Source organism: Odocoileus virginianus, chromosome 6 (assembly GCF_023699985.2).
Source record: "Odocoileus virginianus isolate 20LAN1187 ecotype Illinois chromosome 6, Ovbor_1.2, whole genome shotgun sequence".
Lineage (NCBI taxonomy): Eukaryota > Metazoa > Chordata > Mammalia > Artiodactyla > Cervidae > Odocoileus > Odocoileus virginianus.
Window position 1 is genome coordinate 60,609,784 of NC_069679.1, and position 24,613 is coordinate 60,634,396.

The 24,613-nt window shown below is 34.2% G+C and overlaps 1 protein-coding gene across 4 annotated transcripts in view; it reads left to right on the forward strand.

The window, feature by feature from the left end:
• The window catches only part of MNAT1 (MNAT1 component of CDK activating kinase), a 200,554-nt gene that overhangs the window by 92,936 nt on the left and 83,005 nt on the right, over window positions 1-24,613 (forward strand). For 3 of the 4 annotated variants that reach the window (XM_020893959.2, XM_070469443.1, XM_070469442.1), the window contains exon 7: window positions 18,401-18,522. In XM_020893959.2, coding sequence (XP_020749618.1) covers window positions 18,401-18,522 — 122 coding nt within the window. Of the gene's footprint in view, window positions 1-18,400; window positions 18,523-24,613 lie in introns of those variants that run through there. The other variant, XM_020893960.2, reaches the window with a different exon arrangement.

The following is a 24,613-nucleotide window of genomic DNA, read 5'->3' on the forward strand; positions in this document are numbered from 1 at the left end:
TTTACCATTAAAAATAAACTCATGAATCAACCTTTAAAAAATAATAATTTTATCTTTTAAATTAAACTGAATTTATTCTGGTAAAATACGTATGATTTACCATCTTAACCATTTTTAAGTATACAGTTCAATAGTATTAAATACATTCATATTGTTGTGCAACCACCACTGTCAGTCTCTGTAATTTTTTTCATCTTATAAAGTTGAAGTCCTATGTCCGTTAAACAATGCACTCTGCCCCCCTCCCATAAGTCTACAGGCATTTCCCCGATTGTTTGTACACTTAATAGTAGTGAAAAAGATCAGAAGAACTTAGAGCAAGGAAATATTCACCTGAATCAACATATTTTAGTTTCCTTTATGTTGAGCAGTTAGCTGATAAGCTAGTTTGAACCTGACTTTCAAGATAGAATAACTTGAGGTTATAGTAGTTTCTTTGTTTTCCACAGGCAAGTCTTGATGATGAATCAATTAGCAAATCCTAAAGAATTAATGTAAATGGTGTGGTAATTTCTGTTATAAGAGATACTTCTTAGAATTCATGAAATTTCTCTTCCCCCACAGTATCAGATCTGCTGTTGAAGTGAGATCTGCCTGGTAGCAGTTATGTGTATCAGAGCTCAGTTCAAAATTCTTTAGAAATGGTAACTGTTTATAAAATTCTATGGGAAAGCTAATTAAAATTGAACTTTGAAGTTAAAAAGAAAACACAAAACAGTATAAAAGTAAAGGTTAATATTTTCTCTGAAATGTTTTCAAAAGACCCATAGAAGTGCTATAGAAAGATTTTTTTAAACCTATTAAAAGTATAAATCCTTGAAGACAGGCATTCATCACCTGTGTTGAACTTTCTAAAAACAGCAAGGTCTGAGTATTCAAAGTATCCTTAGGTCTGAGTGTTCAGAGTATTATTATTTTTGAATAAATACTACGAGACTAACAACTTTTTAGAATGTATGTTTTTTGTGCTAGCTTTTTCCTAATGTAAAATGAATCTCAATATGCCATATGATTGGTGACAAATAAGAAACTCTTTATGCAATTAAGAGAAGATCTGTTTATTTAAGAGCTCTCAAAGGTTGTAAAAGATTATACTTGGCTGTATGTGAAGGATAAATGTTGTGCAATAATGCCCCTTAGTTCCCCTTTTATAATAAATCTCAGCTGTGTGTTCAGCGAAAGGGCTCTGCGCCAAAAAGAACAGGTTCAACTTGTCTGTGAGGATTTGCACCACAGTAAAGTGCACAACTGCTTTTGTAGAGGTCATTGTGGAGGTCACAGGCATGTACAGCTGAATGAAAGCAACTTTAAAAACATGTAGAACAGATAGTGTTACTTAAGATTCAAGGATCAGTGTTAACTTGAAACATTGAAAGGATGGAAAATCATAAAAAGAACCCCCACATACATTTTTCACTTTATATTTATTTACTTTATTTATTTATTTAATTTACGTGTTTTCAAATGGATGTGAAACAATTTCTTTGGCATCGTGTCCCAGCATATTTTAAAAGAACTTCAGAATCAGTTTTGTAAAAATTGCCCAGACGTGGAAGCATTAAATATTGTTATCTTTGTTGAATTCTGAGCAGTGCTCTGAACAGAGTTCACATGATAAAGGTAGGTAGGTAGGATATGATGGTGGTAGGACAAAATATTTAAGGGTGTGCGTGCGTGCAGTATATGGTGTGTGCATTGCGTGTGGTGTATGGTATGTGGTGTGTGTGTGTGTGTGTGTGTGTTTTGAGAGCTGGGATAGGGGAGTGTGGGTAAGTTCTAATGAAAAGGCAGATTTGACCTAAAGAATGCCTCCGTGAGTCATGTATCTCTTGATAGAAAGGTTCAAAATGAACAACAACAAAGAAGGACTCTTTCTCCCTAAGTATCTCACAAATACTTTCATATTCTTTGTGGTACTGGAAATAACTCATAAATAACAGGTGGAGAGACTGTAAGACCCATGACTCCAACCTACTGAAGTTTTGGGATTAGAATAAAGAACACCAGAAAATAATATAACTAAGTAAGTAGATACAGCACTTACCTAGAATTGTAGTTTACCTAGAGTTGTATTTGGCCATATAAGGACTGTATCTTTTTCCCTTTTTTAAAAAATGATAATCAAAATGGCAGGCAGCCATTGATTTCAGTATAGAGATTAATTAATGTCTTTATGCTTCAGCTTCAGCAAATGCAGTTGATTGGCAGTAGCACCTGTTTCAGCAACTGGTAGAATGTTAGTGCTTTTATCAAGCCTGTAATTTACAGAAGGGCTTTAAAGCTGTGTTCATTAAACTCTCCCATACTAATTGCTTTCTTTGTCTTCTAGTGCACTGGTTTACTAAATGTACCTCTCATTTATTTCTGTGTGTATTTATTTATAAAAGTTATAAAATAAAGTTAGTTTTTTTAATTTTTAAAAACAAAAACAAATTGTGTGGTAGTCTGTGTACTCCTGTATTATAGAACCATTTTTATGCTTATTGAACACATAATGTTCTCAGATGAATAATTTATACCAAGAATGTGATTTTTTTCTGAATTGCTTATGTAGTTCATGTCATAAACATATGTCAAGTATGAAAAATGATCTGTTAAACTGTAGTAAAATGTGATTTAAGGATTTGGTTATTAAGTCAACTTTCTAGGAAAGTGACTTACTTTTACATTTTTAGGATTTCTTTCCAGTTGAAGTAGTCTTCCTAGTTCATATTTTAAAATCTGTTCAGTTTTCATGGATTCATAGAAAAGTCATAGTTTTTTTTTTGAGCAAGATACTGTTGTTTTTGTTTGTTTGTTTTCCTTGTTAAAAAAGAAGACTGAACTTCTAAGAGAGATTCTAAGAAAGATGAAGCACATAGCTCAGTACAGGTGAAATTTGCATCAGCCTAAATGTATTGTGGCGAAGTTGAATGTGAATGTTTTCTAAAAAGAAATTGAGTTGTATGTTTTAATGAATTAGGGTAACTTTCATTTAAAAAGCACTTATATAAACATTTTAAAACAAATGAGCATTTCCTAATTTACGTTTAATATAAATATAAGCATGTGTTGTTCAGTGCTTGAAAGTGGAATCCGTTCTAGTGGTGCATCCTTTCTCACCTCCCTTCACTCGTGCCTGTGTGCTGTGCTTAGTCCTTCAGTCGTGTTTGGCTCTTTGCAACCCCGTGGGTGGTAGGCCGCCAGGCTCCTCTTGTCCATTGGGATTCTTCAGGCAAGAATACTGCAGTGGGTTGCCACGCTCTCCTCCAGGAAATTTTCTCAACCAGGGACCAAACCCGGGTCTCCTGCACTGCAGGCGGATTCTTTACCATTTGAGCCCCCAGGGAAGTCCACTAGGGCCTAATGTCCTAAATGTTCAGATCAATCAATTTTTATACCATAGTCCTGTAGGAAAGTGCTTGGTGAATGCTGGAAGTTTAGGGTTTAAAACTTGGGTATGTTACTTGGTCTTAGAGAACATTAATTTGTTTTCCTATAAAGTAAACAAAATAATACTTATCTCAACTGTGTCTATAAAGACTACATGGCATATAGTAGATGTTCAGTGAATATTTGTGTCCTTTGTGTGGGTGTTATTTGTGATTATTGTGTGTTAAATAATCATATTCTCTACCTGCATGACTGTAGTAAAAGTCCGTTTATGTGAAATTGCAAGGGAATCAGAGAATCGTAAATATTCTATTCTACATTTAGAGTCTAGATCTAATTATGTGGTGGTTTTGTGAGGGTGGTAGTGGTGATATGTATTTGGGGTAGGCAGGTTGGGATGGTTAGGGTATTCATAGTACTTGTTTCCTTTTAGGACAAAAGAAGGATAAAGTCAGTATAGTTTGATTTAGCCGTTTTTTTTTTTTTTTTTTCCTATAGTGGGGATGGGACAATAACCACTTATTCTGTAGTTAAGTGTCCTCAAATAGAACCAGATTTGTTTTGTAGTTTTTGAGAGGGATGGCTTGGATTAGAGGATTAGAGTGAGTGGTATATGGTGGATCATTATAAAACATTTGTCCATTTATGAAACAAACATTCTTGGTATGTGCCAAGCACTGTACTAGGCACAGAGGATTTAGATCTAAAGAAAGTGTGATTTCTTGAACTATTTGATCTCTATTATGGTTTAAAGAAGCTTTCTGCTCCCTTTCCACTGAAAAATATTTCTGCTTCAAAATTCTACTAATCTTATGTGATATTTTTTGTTTTGCTTGTATCATAAAAGTAATATTTGTAGAGAACTTTATATAAAGCAATTTTCATATTTTATCACGTTCAAAATTTTAGACTTGTTGTTGTTATTGATGGCTAATTAAAAGTCTACTTAAAGTGCCAAGATAGGAATTTTTTTCTTGGAAACTATGTTTGTAATTACTAAAAGTAAATGAGCCAAATGCTGTATGCCTGAAAAGTTTGTAAAATTTCTGGTAAAAAATGTTTTTCTTAAAATTTGTGGGGACTTTTTTTAAGGAGGCAGATTTTTGTCTCACCAAATAGTCTGCTTGATGTTTTTCTTTTCTGATCTTTTTATAGAAACAGATATGATTTGCTGGACACTCTGTCCTCTTGGCAACAAATGGTAGTTCAGTAGCAAGACAAGCATCAGAGAAAGAATGTAAAAATAATACTTTTCAACACTGCCTCATTTATTGGTGCTCAAGGGAGAATAAAACCTAAAACAACAAAACCAAAACAAACAAAAACTCTTCCTTGGACTCTAGTTTTTCTTTAAGCTAATGCCCTATCTCCCTATTTTCATTTTATCTTAGAATTTGATGAAAATAATAGATTTATTCAGTGTTTCTACTTCACAACTTCCGTTCTTTCTTTTATCATTCATATTCTGGCTTCTATTTCTGCTACAGTACTGAGGCTTTTCTTGGTTAAAAAAAAATTTTTTTTTTTTTTTTTTTTCATTTAGAATTGCTGTCTCTTTCCCTCCATGTAAGTCAGATTCAGCCTTCATAGCCATCTCAGATGCCATTTATTCCCCATGAATTCAATTGAATGAACATTCAGAAACCTGTCGAGTTCAGCAAAGTCATATCATATGTACATTTAACTTATTTGAATTTAACTAAAGTTGAAAACACCTAACTAGGGAGAAAAATAGCAAAGAATTCCTCATTTCCCCCAATAAAAAGTGTTTTTAAAACAACATAGTTGCCAAAAGCAAGCCAAGTACTTTATCTGATTTTCCATAGAACAAACAGCAATCTATTCTAATGCTGGAAGAAATGCTAGCTGGGTTGGATTTATATATAGAGATTATAGTATGCACAGAACAATGTACTTTATGGGCTATTTAAAGGATTTTTGAAGGGGTTATTTTGACCAGTTTTTGCTTTACTCTGACTGTAGAACCTAACCTCCTGTACAGGGTGTGACTTTGTTATTATATCTGTGTTGAACTTAAATCAGTCTTTTCACTTGGGATCCTTCTAGATAACATTTGGATATGTCTTGGATGTGTTAGGACTCAATGCCTTCATTGCTGGGGCCTGAGTTCAATCCCTGATTGGGGAACTAAGATCCACCAGCTGCATGGAGTGGCCAAAAAAGTTAATTGGTTAATTTTTTAAAATGAGTAGGATTCAGTTTTTATATGCGAAATACTTTAATGATGTTAAAATCTTTTTCTAAAGATATTATTTCCTAACTTCTCCCCTGAATTTAAAATTTCTATAAATGTTGCATTTTGTTTTTGAAATTCTTTTTCAAGGAATGGTTTAGATTAATTTAACAATATGAATTATAAAAAGAATTGATATATTATTAAAGACCTTTTTTTTTACTGTGGTAATTTGAACACTAAGTGGTGTGTTTGTGGGGAGGAGATTACAAGTGAATTTAGTTAACAGGATTAAAGTAATTCCACTTTAGCGAACAGATTTTGATGATGTTTTCTGGGCCAATTTGATATAGAAACAGTTTCGGAGACTTGACTTGGCCAGGTGAGGGTGTAACATTTTTAGGACTGTTTGATTTCTAATGATGAACAAGATGTTTAAACCCAGCTGGGTAGTTAAATTCTCCTTTGATGTTTCAGAGCAATATCTTGCATATTCGAATGGAACTGATTGTCACTAAAGAGTCAGAAAAATATGGTGCTTTTTCTAGTATATTCAAGATAAATTCTTTTTCATATTCTGGAAAAGTCTGTTTTTGTTTAGAAGGAAAAATTTGGGAAAAATAGGTTATTTACTATTTAGGCATCATATTTTTTTAAAAAACAGGAATGCTCATAAAGGCTGATTTGTGGGAATAAATCAGTGTTAGAATGTTTATAAAAGCCCACTGCAGTTATTTTTTTAAAAAGTTATATTCTGCTCATTCCAAAACACATCATTCAGAAAGGGAGTGGAGCCTGATGATTATAAAGTTGGGAATCTGGGATTTAGTGATTGTTTTTTCCACTGTTTCTTTAGTGTATATAGAATCAAACTATTAGACATTAAATTTGGGGAAATTATTCTTATTTTCATGATACATTATCAGATAGTGGTTTATTTCCACTTAGTTGTGAAATCATTGCAGGTTGGACCTAGGAGAACATCTAGTCCAACCCTCCAGTTTGCCCCCCCCTCCCATTGTTGATAAAAATGAAGCTTAGAGAAATAAAATCACTTTAGTTCGTATTAGGTTAGAGGCAGTGTCAGCGTAAGTATATAGTTACTTCTTACTATGCAGGGTCTTGTCATTCATTTGTCTTTCTGTGAATTTTTTAAAAAATTAGAGAAAGCTGTTTCTGTGGGGGAAAATGAATTGTTCTTAGCATGAAATTATGTGCTACCAGGAAGTTGTTACCATGCAGCTGTTGCAGTGATGACAGGCTGATATCAACGTAGAGTGACCAGAACAGCATAGTATAAAAATTGTTCTGCTTGCTGCTAACATAAATTGAAAACAACTGAATTGAAACGAAATTTACTTAGAGTAAATAGCGTGAAGTCAGTGCCGGGTATATTTTTTAAGTATTCTCTCTTCCATTGAAAAACTGAGTATGCACATGAACACAATTAAAAAAATATGTCCACATCCTCATACTGATGCATACATGTGCACACATAGAAAACACCTGTATGTATGTGCACACACATATTTAAATTATTAGGACATTTACCAACATAGAAACAGTATTTCAAAAATAGTTGGTTTTTCTGAAAGGTCTCTAACAGATATTTTCTCTAGAAATAATTGGTAGAATTGTAGTGGTTTAATGCACTGAGACCAGTGAAATATTCTGGTTTCTAATTCCCTTTAGCCATGTTGTGTATTCTAATGGATTTGATAAGTTTAGCATGTAAGAGGATCCAGTTTTTGAAAAACAGCCACCACTATCATTGTTTTGTTGTTTGTTTTTGTTTTGTATTTAAATATTTATTTGGCTGTGCCAAGTCTTAGTTGCATCATGTGGGATCCAGTTCCTTAACCAGGAGTCGAACCTAGGCCCCCTGCATTGGGAGCCTGGAGTCTTACCCACTGGACCACCAGGGTGGTCCCTTATTTTGCATTAAGATGATTCAACAAAACAGAAGTAACAATCTCATTGAAAAGTGATTTACTAGAATACAAACTCCCTGGAGGCTGGAGCATGTATCTGTTTTATTGCTGTACTCTTTAGTTCTTGGCTCACAGTCTTTGTTCATTATTTGTCTTTTGAATGGGTGTTTGGTTATAACAGAATAACCACAATGTTTTGTTGTCTGAAATTTTGTTGAAATGGTCCTTAAGTGGCTAGAAAGCACATTTCCAGGCTAGGGATAAAAAGCATCTACTGACTTTTTCTAATGAATAAGTGAAAGAACAGTATTAAAGTGTGGAGAAGCTGGAGATGTATTCCTTACATACTCTCAGAGTACATGTAATTACAAAATTCCAATTGTTTACACACATTAAGAACATCCTGAAATTTATAGAATTTGGAAACCTGACCTCCATCTTACTGGTTTTTCTAATGTTCATATTACAATACCAGATGACTGTTCACATGCCCCTTTCTACAAAATACCAGGCAGTTCTTCCCTGCTGGGTACCATGCTATGAGGCATGGCAGTGAACAGCAGGGCTTACAGTCTAATGGGGTAGATAGACGTTAAACAGAGATTTATACCAAGGGGGTTTTACCAAGCTTACAAAGTTTATTAGCAAGTATGCTGAAGATATGGCTAGTCTGGTGAATAAAAATCATTTAAGTAAGATAGGAAAATTAAGAGTGTTCTGAATCTTAAAATTGTGTTAAAGCATTTTTAGAATCATTTAACCAGTCACTCTGAATTGCTAATACTTTATGAATTATAACCTGTTGTATGGTATTTAACAGAGAATCATATACTAATTGATATAGAAGGGTACTTTCACTTTAGTATTTTTTAAATAGTTTATGTCAACAGCCTATATACTAGTGATTACTAATTGACATTTCTGTTGCTGTTATTTTCATTATAAAATCATGTATTTTCTTTATTCATTTTATTTTAAATGGTTTGCTGCCTTCTCAGTTTGTGTGCGTGTATATGTTGACATAGTGACCGAAAGTTTTTTTGAAGAGTTGTTTTCAGAGTTAACTTTATCACTTATTAAATGGCTTCCAGGAATGTAGATCATATAATTTTTAATTTGGAAGTAAATCCTGCGTTTTAGAATTAGCCCAAAAGATAGTCTGTGTTATTCCTCTATTTGAGGAGAATGAATAAGGATAATGTTCGTAGTGTGCTATAGATGATCTAACGATCAGTCTCAGTTCAGTTCAGCCGCTCAGTTGTGTTGACCCCATGGACTGCAGCACGGCAGGCCTCCCTGTTCATCACCAACTCCCAGAGCTTGCTCAAACTCATGTCCATCGAGTCGGTGATGCCATCCAACTGTCTCATCCTCTGTCCTCCCCTTCTCCTCCTGCCTTCAGTTTTTCCCAGGGTCTTTTCCATCAGGTGGCCAAAGTATTGGAGTTTCAGTTTCAGCTTCAGCTTCAGTCCTTCCAATGAATATTCAGGACTGATTTTCTTTAGGATTGACTGGTTTGATCTTGTTGCTGTCCAGGGGACTCTAAAGAGTCTTCAACACCAACACCACAGTTCAAAAGCATCGTTTCTTTGGGGCTCTGCTTTCTTTATAGTCCCAACTCTCACATCCAAACGTGACTACTGGAAAAACCATAGCTTTGACTAGATGGACCTTTGTTGGCAAGGTAATGTCTCTGCTTTTTAATATGCTGTCTAGGTTTGTCATAGCTTTTCTTCCAAGGAGCAAGTGTTTTTTAATTTTATGGCTGCACCATTTGCAGTGATTTTGAAGCCTCCCAAAATAAAGTCTCTCACTGTTTCCATTTTTTTCCCCCATCTATTTACCATGACTCTCAATCAACAGATCAATCTCAGGAAATTGTAAACTTTTTTATAGTTAATGTGAAGCTTGCTGAATAAGACAAGTTAAAGATATATTTCAAATTATTACTTAAAATTAAAGCCATGTATAATTATCTTTGTCAGCATTTGCACTTGTTCTTCAAATGTTTTTATATATGGAAATGAGCTGAATTTTGGAAAGTCTTTTTAAGGGAGTTGTATGGCTCAGACAGTAAAGTGTCTGCCTGCCATGCGGGGGACCTGGGTTTGATCCCTGGGTCAGGAAGATCCCTTGGAGAAGGAAATGACAACCCACTCCAATACAAAATCCTATGGACGGAGGAGTCCAGTAGGCTACAGACCATGGGGTCGCAAAGAGTTGGAAATGACTCAGCGACTTCACTTTCTTCCCTTTTCTACAAATACTTAAATGTGTGACTAGAAAATTATTGAAATATAATCTAGTGCTTTAAGGTATATCTTAGGAGAGAAACAGGGGCTCTGTTTTGTTACATTTGGGGGAGTAAAACATTAATTATGCTTTTGAATGTACAGTTTGCCTGCAGTTTCCCACCTGAGTATGTGGATCTTATCTAAGTTTGCATGACTTACTGTGCCTCTTCACACTACATTTTTACCCTCAGCCTCATTTATTTATTATTTATATGGCAACTGCAACAGAAATTGAAAAGGCCTGGGTTTTGTGTTAATAGTTTTGAAAGTCAACAAAAGCTACTTGAATTACTTAATGTGGGTGTTTTTCAGGACTCATTACTAGGATCTCATACTTTATACATTTGTCTCCCCCAATTTTTATTTATTCTTATGACTTTGACCATCATTTTGTTGGTGGTAATAGCAAAATTTCTCTTTTGTTTATATTTTTAGCTGCTTTTATTGAAAGTGTCTATATGTAAATTTCATACAGTCAACAATATTGAATTTTTTGAACCACCATCTTAAACTCTTTATTTTGTAAACATTTATTGAGTTATAGTTTACTTACTATAAAAAACTGCTGATTTAAAATGTATGATTCAGTCATTTTTGTATTTTTGAGTAGTCACTTTACATTCACATTCCTAAACCCTAGCAATTAATGTTACTATCTATAGTTTTACCTTTTCTGAACATTACTTTCAAATGGAATCAAGCAATATGTAGTCTTTTGCCTGGCTTCTTTTTTTGCTTATAATATTTTTGAAGTTCATATGTTACATGTATCAATATCTTATTACCTTTTGTTGCTAAATAGTATTCAGCATATGAATATTAAATGAATGAATTCATATTTGTTTTGTATGACTATACTTCATTTTGCTTATCCATTCACCAGTTGATGGACATTTAGATTGTTTCCACTATTTGGCTACCATGAATAATGCTGCTATGAACATTCTGATAAAAGTCTTTGATCATACATTTCTCTTTAAGTGGAATTATCAAGTTGTATAGTAAATTTATGAAAAACTGCCAAACTAATTTCAGGGTGGTCACACCATTGTGCACTCTCATCAGCAGTGTTTAAGGGTTCTAATTTCTCTATATCCTCAGTGACACTTTGATTATAGCCATTGTGGGCAGTGTGAAGTAGTACTTTATTGTTGTTTTAATTTGCATTTTTCTAAAGATTACTGCTGTTGAGCATCATTTCATGTACTTATTAGCCCTTGGTGTATCTTCTGGTGAAATGTCTATTAAAATCTTTACCCATTTTTAAATTGGAGGTTTTGTTTTTTTAAGAATTTTTCAGTTTTAAGAGTCCTTTACATATATAGTGGATACAAATTTTCTATAAGGCATGTTATTTGCAAATACTTTGCCCAAAGTCTGTGTTTTTTATTTTTAAAAATTTTCTCAATCCTTATCTTTCCCAATTATCCTGTTTCAATTAGTCTTCAGATTTGTCTGGTTTTCTCATTTAATATTCAGCTGAGCTATTTCAGGTTGCTACCAAGTCTTGCAGTTTTAATTATAACTTTTTTCCCCCTCTTCCTCTCAGTCAGTACTCAGATCTTCAAACCTAGTTACTAAAATAGCTACAAATCTGACCTACTTGATTCTAGGCTCTTCTTTCTTTGGCACTATTTTATTTTCCTCGGCTATAAATGCATAGCTGTTTTCCTTTTGAAACTAACAAAGATTCCATATGTTTTAAACCTATTTATAATGAAAAATTTCTGAAATAAAAAGTAGAAAAATCATACAGTGAAACTCATATGCCTAATGTCTAGATTCAGTCATCTTATTTTGCTTAATATATATTTTTTTGGAACGATTTGGAAGTAAATTGCAGATTGTAAAATTTTACCTTTAAATTGTTTAGTCTGCATCTCCCTCTGACCTGCCCTGATATAGGACATCCTTATACATATCCATAATGCCATAATCATACCAAACAAAATTAATAAAATGTCTCCAATGTATTCTTATACCCAGGCCATATTCAAATTTTATCCACTGTCCCTCAAATGTCTTATGACTTTTTTCCTTCCTAAATTGTTACTGAGCTAATGACTCTTGTTATATTTATTAAGCTTTTTAATTTTTAAAAAATCTAGAACAGCTCATATCTCGTGCTACATTTCTTGATTTTCTTTCTCATGCTGTGACTTACTGAAGAGATCAAGCCAGTTGTCATTTGGTATGAATTGTTTCCCTATGCTGTTGCTCAATATGGTCCCATATATATTGTTTTTTATACTTTTTATGGCTATAAATGTAAAGTTTACCCATTTTGGTGAATTTAGAAAATACTGCATGGAGGTAAAAATATAAATAGTCCACATAATCTTATCACCTAGAGATCACTGCAGTGAAAATTTTGGTGTTTTTCATTATAGTTTTTTCTTATGCAAATTTAAAAAATAGTTTGCATATCCTTATTATGTACCTAGTGTTTTATTAATTTTCTCTTTGAACATAATTTTAAATGGCATACATGCTATTATAATTGGACTCATGTTTACTTAATTTTCCCAATAGTCCTAAACATTTATGTTCCTTTTGGTTTTTCACAATTATAAACTGTGATGGATGATTTGATTAGTGTTTTCTGTTTTTTTTTTCTTACAAGTGGGATTATTGAGTTAAACTATATGAATACTTTAAAGGTTTACTAAATTGTTTTTCATGAAGAAAGCAATTCCATTATTTGTGCTTCTATCAGCAGCGTATGAGAACATCTTTCTCCACACTCTCTTGTCATGTTGAGCATTATTATTTTATTTTATCATTTATTTGTTAATTTGATGGAGACAAGATATGTTTTGACATTGTTTTGGAAGGTCTAATATTTAACCATGTGAGTTCAAATTAGTCTTGGAGTATTTTCTGGTTGTAATTTAGGCTTTAACGTACTGATTAAGTCTCTTTCCACCCCCACATCCCCATATATCTATTTCTGCTCCTGGTGTTTATTAAATATTGTCTCAAGACACAAAATATTGGTCTAGTAATATTGCTGTCTTCTTCATTGCCTTGCTTTTGTAGACTTCGCCTGTCCTCAGAGGTCTCCCACAAGTTGCACTGTTTCAGTTTTCTACCTTTCATCGATTCTTCCTCTTTTGATTTTCTGTAGTCCTTAGGTTCATACCATATCATTTGGTGCCATGTTAGATGTAGTTCAGATGTTAAATATCACTACTGAATCATACAGTGTGACTTCTTTAATCTGAATCCATCTTTTCCTGATAATTTAGAGTAATATCACACTTACTGTTTTGGTAGGACTATCACTTTGCATCCAGAAACTTTTAAACACTTTGGCACTAGTCACTTAAAAGCCCTTAGCATTTTCCTCATATTGAGATATCTGGTCTCTTGATGATTTTCTTTAAGCTTAATTATGTCAGTGATTTGTCCTTTAAGCTCTTTCTCGCTTTTAGATTTGAGAAATTTGGCATCTATAATACACCAGTTTTGGGGGGAAAGATTGAATGTTACGGGACTAGATTGAGTATCATTTGTGAACTTTCTCATTCTCAAGATAAATAGAATTATCACTAAATAATGTTTCTTTCTTTCTAAATGCCATAATACATTTTTTTTTCTGTTTGAACCTATGACATTTTGACCATATCTAAATTAATAGAATTTGTATAGAAATCTAGGACTTACTGTATCAGGCTTAAATTGAGCAACTGTGATCTTATTGTCTAAAAATAAGATGTTGAAAGACAGTGTGGTATGGTAGATCCCACAATGGACAGGAATTAGGAACTCTCTGTGACCTTAGGAGAAATTTACATTTTAGGAGTCTTAGTTTCTTTAACCATAAAATAACAAAACTATGGGAAAAGAACACAGGCTTTAGAATCTGACACCCTTTGCTTCTAATCCTCAACCTGCCATTAACTTTGCAAGTGTGACCTTGAGAAGTCAAATATCTAAACCCCTATCCTCGTCTATAAAGTAGAGATGATACTATTTATCTCATAAAACTATTGTGAATATTAATGAAATAATGCATTGAAAGCCTTTAGACTGGCTGTTGTCTGGCACTGAGTTAATATTGTTAACTATTATTATTATATGAACTTTTATGTACCCACAGACTTGCAGAAAAGACTGGATTATATGACATAATAATTTAAGTAACTTGGGTATCATTACTGATAGAGAATAACTACTTTTAATATGTTGACTACCAGTTTAATGACTTAAGAGAGTCTCTCTTTTTTTGAATATTGCCTTCCCTGAAAAGTATTCTGGCTCTTGGAACTATCCATTTTGTATCATCTTTCCTGGGCCTTGCTTCCTAATTTATAATGTGAAAATGGAGTAATCAGTGTAATCTAGATTACTGTGTTATGGGGGTAGCTATAATAGGTGACCTTTTAAAACTCTTATAGTTTTTTCTTTTACTTGTTCTCTTCTTCTTCTTCTTTTTTTAACCCAAAACTGTGACAGGAATACTGGACTTCTGTATCATGAGGTGGGAGAATACAGTTCTTGGTAACTTATGAAGAAGACACTTTGAAATAGGGATGTCACAGTGCCACTCAAAATGTCTTGCTTAGGCAGACCCCTTTTTAACCTATGTAATACTCTGTACTCAGATTTGTTGTTCAGAAATTGGATTACTGAGAGGTGATACAAGATGTAGCTTGACAGTTTCAAGTTTATTTAGAAAGGCTGTGAAACATATGGAGGTTCAGGGTTAAAATAATGGTGTTTTCCTATATCTCACTTTTATCTTCTTTTTTAATGTTTATTATTTCAGCCACATAAATGAGCAAACCAAATATCTAAAACCCATTTTTAAAAATTGTGGTAAAATATACATAACATAAACTTTACTACTGTTTTGAAGGGCATTCACAGTGTGCACCCATCACCACCATTCATCTCCAAGATTTTATCTTCTCCCCTTGAAACTCTGTACTCATTTAAATACTAACTCATTTCAATACTAACTCATCCCTTGCCTCCCCACAGTCTCTGGCAGTCATCATTCTGCTTTGTGTATCTATAATTTGACTACTCTAAGAACCTCATATAATTGGAATCATACAATATTTGTCCTTTTTGTGACTGGATTATTTCATTTACTTAGCATAATGTCTTCAAGGTTCATAAGTGTTTTAGCACATATCAAATTTCTTTTCTTTTTAAGACTGAATAATATTCCATTATTCAAGCTGGATTTAGAAAAAGCATAAGGACTATATATTAAATTGCCATTTGTAAGATCATTGAGAAAGCAAGGGAATTCCAGAAAAAATCTGCTTCTGCTTCATTGACTATGTGAAAGCCTTTGTGTGGATCACAGCAAGCTGTGGAAAATTCTTAAAGAGATGGAAATACCAGGCCACCTTACGTGTCTCCTGAGAAACTTGGATGCGGGTCAAGAAGCAACAGTTAGAACCTTATATGGAACAACTGACCGGTTCAAAATTGGGAAAAGGGTCCAATAAGGCTGTATATTGTCACCCTGTTTATTTAACTTATTTACAGTTACATCATGGGAAATGCCAGGCTGGATGAATCACAGGCTGGAATCAAGAGAGTTGGAAGAAATATCAACAACTTTATATATGCAAATGATACCCTCTAATGACAGAAAGTAAAGAGGAACTAAAGATCTTCAACGTGGGGTGAAAGAGTAGAGTCAGAAAACTGACTTAAGCGCTCAACATTCAAAAAACTAAGATCATGGCATCCAGTCCCGTCACTTCATGGTAAATAGAAGGGGGAAAAGTGGAAGCAGTGACAGATTTTCTTTTCTTGGGCTCCAAAATCACTGTGAAGGATGACTGAAGCCATGAAATTAAAAGACACTTGCTCCTTGGAAGAAAAACTATGACAAACTTAGGCACATACTAAAAATCAAAGACATCACTTTATCAACAAAAGTCCATATAGTCAAACTTAATGGTTTTTCCAGTAGTCATGTACGGATGTGAGAGTTGGGCCATAAAGAAGGCTATGCACTGAAGAATTGATGCTTTTAAACTGTGGTGTTAGAGAAGACTCTTGAGAGTCCCTTGGACAGCAAGGAGATCAAACCAGTCAATTCTAAAGGAAACCAGTCCTGACTATTCCTTGGAAGGACTGGTGCTGAAGCTGAAACTCCAATACTTTGACCACCTGATGTGAAGAGCCGACTCATTAGAAAAGACCCTGATGCTGGGAAAGATTGAAGGCAAAAGGAGAAGAAGGCAGCAGAGGGTGAGATGGTTAGATAGCTCACTGACTTCGTGGACATAAATTTGAGCAAACTCTGGGAGATGGTGAAAGACAGGGAAGTCTGGTGTGGCATTCCATGGTGTCACAAAGAGTCGGACATGACTTAGTGACTGAACAGCAACAAAATACTCCATAATGTTGTATACCCTATTCATTAATTAATTGATAGAAACATGGGTTACTTTTATCTTTTGGCTATTGTGAATAATGCTGCTATGAGCACGACTGTTTTAAGTTCTTGCTTTCCTTCCTTTTGGGTATAACCAAGAAATGAAGTTGTTAGCTCATATGGTAGTGCAGGTGCAAATGTTAGTTGCTCAGTTGTGTCTGACTCTTTGCAACCCCATGACTGTAGCCTGTCTGTCCCTCTGGGGATTTCTCCAGGCAGAAATACTGGAGTGGGTAGCCAGTTCCTTCCCCAGGAGATCTTCCCAACCTAGGGATTGAACCTGGATCTCCTGCTTTGTAGGTGGATTCTTTGCCTTCTGAGTCACCAGGAAAGCCTGGCTCATGTGGTAATTTTATATTTAATCTTTTGAGGAATTGCTGTCTGTTTTCCGTATTAATTGCACCATTTTACATTCCCATTAGCAATGCACATATGTTCCAGTTTCTCCACATCCTTGCCAATGCTTGTTATTTTTTGTGTTTTTTGTTTTTGTTCTGGATAATAGGCATCCTAAATAGCTGTGGGTGTTAAGTGCTACAGTGCGGCCCTCTGTATTTGTGGGTTCCACATCCATGGATTCAACCAACCATGAAATTCCATCTGGGTTTGGTCAGTTTGTGGACAAAGAACCCAGGGATGAGGAATCTGGGGATGGAGTGGGCTGACTGTACTAGTATGCCATTTTATGTAAGAGACGAGCTTCTGTGAATTTTAGTATCTGGATCTTGGAACCAGACCTTCCCTCCACCTCCAGAGATACTGAGGGTTGGCGTATATCATTATAGTTTTGATTTGGATTTTCCTAATGACTAGTGATGTTAGTCATCTTTCCTTGTGCTTATTGGCCATTTGTGCATCTCTGGAGAAATGTTTTTTCAAGTCCTTTCCCCAAATTTGGTGATGGATTTTTGAGGTCCCAGTGTCAGAGAAGCTATTGATATTATGTTAAACTAGCAAAGATCTTGTCGCAGGGCATTAAGGTTGTTGAGAAAAACCGCGAGTCACATGCAGACGTTGTCAGTGTGTCAATCTTCACTGCCTCAGCTGCACTTCTAAGTCATGGTTTTTACCTTTTCTTCTTCCTCCTTTCAATAAAACAGAAAACAATTGTTTTATGTATCCAATTTAGTAATATAGGGGAAAAAGAAAAGGAAACTAAGGGAGGTAATAAGAGAAATAAATTAAAAACTAGAAAATATTGGAACTAATAACTGTAAGAACTAGTTTTTATTAGAAAGTTAGGACATAGAGAAACTGATGAGAACTATACCAAGAAAAGTAACAGAACTATAGTTAGAATCAGAAAACATGGACTGTAAAAAAAAACACACATATTCAAAAATTAGAATTCTATACTCAGATTATAAATATGGAAATCTCAATGTAATGGTGCTATGTAGCTGAGTGGCATTTTATTTTGTATATTTTTAATTAAATATGGTCTTTTAATTTTAGTTTTCCAGTAGTTCTTTTCAGAAAAATATGTGGATATTTTATCCAGCTTAGTTTTTAGCATAAACTTTGCTGTTTGTGTGTATATGTGTAAGTAGACATCAAATACACACATTTGATAAGTAAGTAATTCCATTATAGACTCAGAATAGACATTTCTGTGACAAAACTTTGCACATAATAATTTCATTACTGTGCTCCCTAAGACTTTCAAGAAAGCATAAATTATCAAAATTGTAATAGGGAAATGTGAGAATAGATTATGCTTATATATTTGGTGAATTCTGCTATTGACATTGGGCTTCCCTGGTGACTCAGATGTAAAGAATCTGCCTGCACTGCAGGAGACCCAGGTTCGATCCCTGGGTCGAGAAGATCCTCCGGAGAAGGAAACGGCTACCCACTCCAATATCCTTGCCTGGAAAATCCTATAGACGGAGGAGCTTGACAGGCTATAGTCCATGTGATCGCAGAGTCAGACACGACTGAGCAACTAACACTTTTCACTTTAACCATTGTCATTGAACAACTACTCTTCAAGGCTAAATTTGAGTTTAATGATGGATTTGGTTTTCTTCCTTTAAATTATTTGTCACTGTATGTTAATTATATAATAAGAATTTCAGTAATGTAATGAAAAACAGGTAATGTTTTTAACGTGAGGAAATTTAGCTCATCTTTAAAAACTGCAAATAAGTAGTAATATGAAAGTAATATTTACAAGTATTATTTTATTTCATTTTTCTAACAGGGTCAGCATATTTCATTAGCACCCATTCAGAAACTTGAAGAAGCTCTGTATGAATACCAACCACTGCAGATAGAGACATGTGGACCACAGGTTCCTGAGCTTGAGATGCTAGGAAGACTTGGGTAAGTGTCTAGAAGAACTTTTCATTGAGGAGCTGATGTTTAGGGCTTTGTTGCTTCTGTTTTTAACTGACACTTTAACATTGTTAGATTTTGAGTTTATAGAACTTTACTCTTTTGTAAGAAATGAATGGTGCTTAATACTAGGTTAATATATTACTTTTCCCTCCTGTCTTATTAGGTCTTTTGAAATTGAATTGTACTAGCTCCCTTTTAAGGTTGTCATTGGCAGACATACTGAAGTAGCTCTTCATTTTTGCTCACTTTGTATTTTTTAGAAATAGGGGCTTCGTTTATTAGTAGCAGTAAACCATGAAAATAGAGTTGAACTCCTTGCCGTGAAAAAGAGCAGATTTAGTATCCGTTGTGTACAGTGAAATTATATTTATGAGAAATGAGCTGCAAAATATGTTTTGTCAAAGGGTATGATATAGGACTGGCCTAATGGCTCAGAAGCTGTAGTATATGCATCCATTTTGGAAATGAACTGGGGTTATGGCTTTTGTGAGCCATGGAGATAATCATATTCTGTCTTGGTGGGGGGAACAAATAGGTATTTGTGTAATTGGAAAGTATAGGTACAAACTTTGTTGAATGGAGCACATTGGATCTTGATCTGCTCTCTCAATCTGAACTACTGAATAATTTAGAGTTATTTCTTAATAAAATAAAATAGCTTAAAGGATATAACATGAAAAGAAAATAATGAATACAGTGAAATGAAGGAAAAAAAATGTAATTTAGAAGAGGGCCCCAACAACAAAAAGAAGATAGATGAAACAAATGGTAAAACCTACACGCATCTTCAAAACCACAACTGCAATGTTGAACATAACGCATTGTATTTTGCGTATGAACATGGAGGCTCCAAGGTGAAATTACTGTTAGAATGATAGATAATTTACTTATACACTCTTTTCTTTAGTTATATAGTCTCTTAAAAGTCCTGTAACCTCCAAGCATAAAGTGTAGAGAAGTAAAATGAAGCCTAAAACCCCCATTGAGTTTGTGATAATGAAAGTATTAAATAATTAGCCCCATTTTCTCTGTATTTTCATTTTGAGACTCTGAGTTCACATATGTAAAACCTTCTGATGTTGTTTTACAGTCTTGAATGCTCTATTTTGTGTTTTTTCAATCTTTTCTTGAGTTTGTGTTTTGAAAGTTTGGATAATTCCTTTTGTCCTGTCCTCACAGTTTACTTCTTCTTCTTCTTTGCCCTTCTTGCTGATAAGGGCATCAAAGGTATTCTTTCTGATATTGCAGTTTTCATTTCTAGCATTTCCATTTCACTCCCCTTTGTAATCTCCATCTTTTTGTTGAAATTTCCTATTTGATGTATTACCCACTTTTTCCACTAATTCCTTCAGCTTATTAATCGTGTTATTTTGAAGTGCCTTTTTGATTGTTTCAACATGTCTGGGTTCAGTTCTGTTGATTATTTTATGCCTTAATAATAGATTTGTTTTTCTTGCTTTCTTGTGTTTGTTGTAATTTTGTTTGACTATTGGATAGTCTGTGCAACAAAACAGTAGAGACTTGAGATAAACAAAACTGATGGCCAGAAATATTTATGTCCTTTCTTCTGTCAGGCCATTAATGTAGAGAACTGAGTATTGAGTCTGTAGTTTGATCTCAGTTTTGTTGTGCCTGAAGTTATCATCCATGTATCATAGGCTTCAAATTCTTCCAGCTGTGATCTGTTGAGGCCTGGAGTGCTGGAGGGTTTTTCCTACCTAAAATTTTATTTGAGTCTAAATAAAGGATACAGGATCATGATTTTATTTTGTTTTAGTGGTTGGGGACTTTCAGTTGACTATTTAGAATATAGTTAGTTCCAGGCTTCTAGAAGTATATTTTCGTCTCTCTCAACAGACTGTGCAATATATTCTGTATCCACAACAGTCACGAAGACAAACTGGGGAGGGAGGTGGGAGGGGAGATCGGGATGGGGAATACATGTAAATCCATGGCTGATTCATGTCAATGTATGGCAGAAACCACTACAATGTTGTAAATTAATTAGCCTCCAACTTATAAAAATAAATGGGAAAAAAAACCACAATGGTACAAATTTTTAAAAAAAAAGGCAAAAAAAAAAAAAAAGACAAACTGTTTAGATTACCAGTTTGTATGTATTTCAAGATTGACTATAAATTTCAGCTTTCTTTGGCTAACTGGTGGAGAAATTTCTAGATCATCAATAGTGATGTCAGACTTCCTAAAGAATGATTGACTTTTTCTTGATGTAAAAGTATCTACCAAAACAAAAGGTGTCTCACACCTGCTTTCTCTCCAGACTTTTATCTTAAGAAATGGATTGAATTCTATACAGACAATTTCGTTTTGGGAACCAGGATTAATTAGCTCAGGTGGTCTCTTTGGTGACATGCTATGACTTCATACTTAACATTTGCCAAAATAAATCCTAAATTGATTTCTTATTTTACTAGTTCATTTTCTTTTCTGGAATTATTTGAAGCCATATGCTTTCTTCTTTTTAAATAATTACTCTAGATCTAAAATGTAATCTGATTTTCAGAAACACTTGGAAAGAAATTGAAGTTGCTCAGTGAAGTGACTTTTCAAAGAATAATTTGGTATCTACAGAGGTATTATTCTTAAGGTACAAGGAGTATAAACTTTAGTTGACTTAAGGTATAGTTAGTTACACATCTCTTCTAATGTTTGTCCATATCTTTGTTTCTTTGTTAGAAGATTATATCTACTAAGCCTAAGGTATCCTTTTACAATGGGCTCTCTTCCTTCCCATAAAACTCTTAACTTCTATTCCTCTATTTTACTGTTACAACAAATTTTCCATTTTATATTATGTTATCTTATAGAGGAGACAAGTTCTATTTGCCTCTTGAGGTAAATAGAGAATTAACTACCTTATCTCAACTTCTTATATGTGTTTTGAAATCTGTATGACATGATGAAGTTAAGAATATTGCATTTTGTAGCTTCACATTAGTTGGTGCAAAACTATGGATGTAGACACTTTCAAAATAATTTTAATTATATAATTTTGGGAGTATGTGGCATAAGGTCTTGGGAGGCATTGTGTCTTCAAAGAACTACATTTGTGTCATGTATAATTGGAAAAAGGATAAAATTGAAAGGACATTGCCATGAGATTTTAGGTAATTTTTACTGGAATTTTTCCTAAAGTTAGTTAAACTTGGGAAGTAGATGAAGAATAAATGAGACTTTCTCATTAAGGAGGGTATCATGAATATGTAATTATAGTTCAGATTGCACTGGCAGTATTCTTCAGGTTTGCTCAAGGCAATACGTAAACATGTTTTATTAATTCTGTAGTAATGGGAACAAGCATTGGAGAAACTTACTGCTAATTGACATTCCCCAGACTACTGTTTTAGTGGTTAGTTTAGTAAAGTCTCATTGATTGGCATTGTGAAAGTGTCTTTTTAATAATCAACTGCTTTGCAGTTAATATTTTACTGTTAATATTTATTTTTCCCAGCCAAAGAAGAGTATTTCCCTTAACTAATATAAACTACAAGCATTTATATCCATTTAATTCATCATATTATTTAGTCAAATATCTCTACCATTTAAAATATCTGACTTATTTAATATGAAACTTTCATTCATGAACCTACTACAGAGATAAGGAAAAACATTTTATAGGATAAGCTATAATCTTTAAGCAAGGTGTGTATTTTTCACTTTTCCTTATTTGTGAATTTAAGTGAACCATTTGCTATCAGATTGCTGTAGAATAAAATTTTAATCTTCATTTCTGTATAATATTTTTGTATGTTTCTCTGTGGTAGAATGTTGTAGCCAAGTGCATACATTCATTTCTCTCTCTTCTGTTAACAGCACTGATGTAAGTTCCATGCTATCAACTATGATAGCTTTAAATAGACAAACTGTAATAGTTTAATATCTAGAGTCCTTCCTAACCATTTGATGAGATCGTTTACTTATTATTGTGAAATCAATTGTGGAAAAAATTGTGGTGGTAATGACAGTATTGGATTAACTCAGTTAACTAGAACCTGATGATAATTAGAAGAAAGTTTCTTGTTTGATTTCCATCAGCACCTGTCAATATTGTTTTCTTTTGTGGCCATAGATGACATAGATAAAAATCGAATTGCTGAACAGAAGTAACTGACCTGTTACAAATCTGTTACGGTTATTGGCAAAGCAATTAAAATGTTCATTCTTTAGGGAATAGGATAGGGTATAGTTCCCCTAAAATAGAAGATCCATCTATCTACCTTCATCATAACCCTGGAGATTTTTTGTCTTCCTTTCTTCTTTCCTTCCTTCAGTTCTTTCTTTCTGCCTGTCTCTTTCTCTCTCTCCCCCCTCTCCCGCTTCCTCACTCTTTCCCTTCCTTTCTCTCTCTCTCTCTCACTCCCTCCTTTTCTTCCCCCTTTCCTCCCTTTCCCTCTTTTGAAAGTTTAGTTGATTTAGAGTATTAGGTATATAGCATAACAGTTTAACCTATACAGTGTATTAAAAAGCAGAGATATCACTTTGCCAACAAAGGTCTGTCTAGTCAAAGCTACAGTTTTTCCAGTAGTCATGTATGGATATGAGAGTTGGAACATAAAGAAGGCTGAGCCCTGAAGAACTGATACTTTAGAGCTATGATGTTGGAGAAGACTCTTAAAATTCTCTTGGACTGTAGGGAGATCAAACCAGTCTGTCCTAAAGAAAATCAACCCTAAATGTTCATTGGAAAGACTGATGCTGTAGCTCTAATACTTTGGCCACCTGATGCAAAAAGCTGACTCATTAGAAAAGACCCTGATGCTGTAAAAGATTTAAGGCAAAAGGAAAAAAGAGCAGCAGAGGATGAGATGGATAGATAGCATCTTTGACTCAGTGGACATCAATTTGAGCAAACACTGGGAAATAGTAGAGGACCGTGGAGCCTGCTGTGCTGCAGTCACAAAGAGTTGGACACAACAACTGAACAATGGCAAATAAATATTTAGATTATTTTCCGTTATAGGTTATTATAAGATATTAAGTATAATTCCCTGTACTCTACAGTAAATCCTTGTTGCTTATCTATTTTATGTATAGTAGTTTGTCTGTGTTAGTCCCATAGTCCTAATTTATCCCTCTCTGTTCTCTTTCCCCTTTGGTAACCATCAGTTTGTTTTCTGTGTCTGTGTTTCTGTTTTGTCTCTGGATTCATTTGTATTATTTTTTAGATTCTACATTGTGAGTGATATACATTTGTCTTTGTCTGACATGGTATGATATTCTCTAGGTCCATCCATGTCGCAAATGGCAATATTTCATTCTTTTTTATGGCTGAGTAATGTTCCATCGTGGGTGCATATATATCCTTAGGTGTAGTATTGCTGGATCATATGGTAGCTCTATTTTTAGTTTCTTTAGGAACCTCCATATATTCTGTATAGTGGCTGCACCAACTTAGTTTCCAACAGTGTAGGAGGGTTCCCTTTTCTGCACACCCTTTCCAGCATTTGTTATTTGTAAGCTTTTTGATGATAGCCATTCTGACTTGTATGAGGTGATACCTCATTGTGATTTTGATCTGCATTTCTCTAGCGACTTAGCAGCAGCAGCAGCAGCAGCAGCAACAGTAATTAGCCATGTTGAGGATCTTTTCCTGTGGCTGTTGGCTAGCCATATGTCGTCTTTGGAGAAATGTCTATTTAGGTCTTCTGCCCGTTTTTTTGATTGTGTTGTTTGTGTTTTTGATACTGAGTTGTGTGAGTGTGAATATTTTCTCCCATTTGGTAGGCTATTTTTTCATTTTATTTATGGTTTCCTCTACTGTGCAAAAGTATTTAAGTTTGATTAGGTCCCATTCATTTACTTTTGCTTATTTCTTTTGCCTTGGAAGACTGACTTTAGAAAATATTGCTACAGTTTATGTCAAGAATGTCTGGCCTATGTTCCCTTCTAGGGTTTTTATTGTGTCATGTCCTATATGTTGGTCTTTAAACCATTTTGAGTTTATTTTTGTTTAGAGTTTGAGGGAGTGTTATAATTTTATTGATTCATGTTTAGCTGTCTAGCTTTTCTAGTGCCCCTCACTGAAGAGACTATCTTTTCTCATTGTATATTCTTG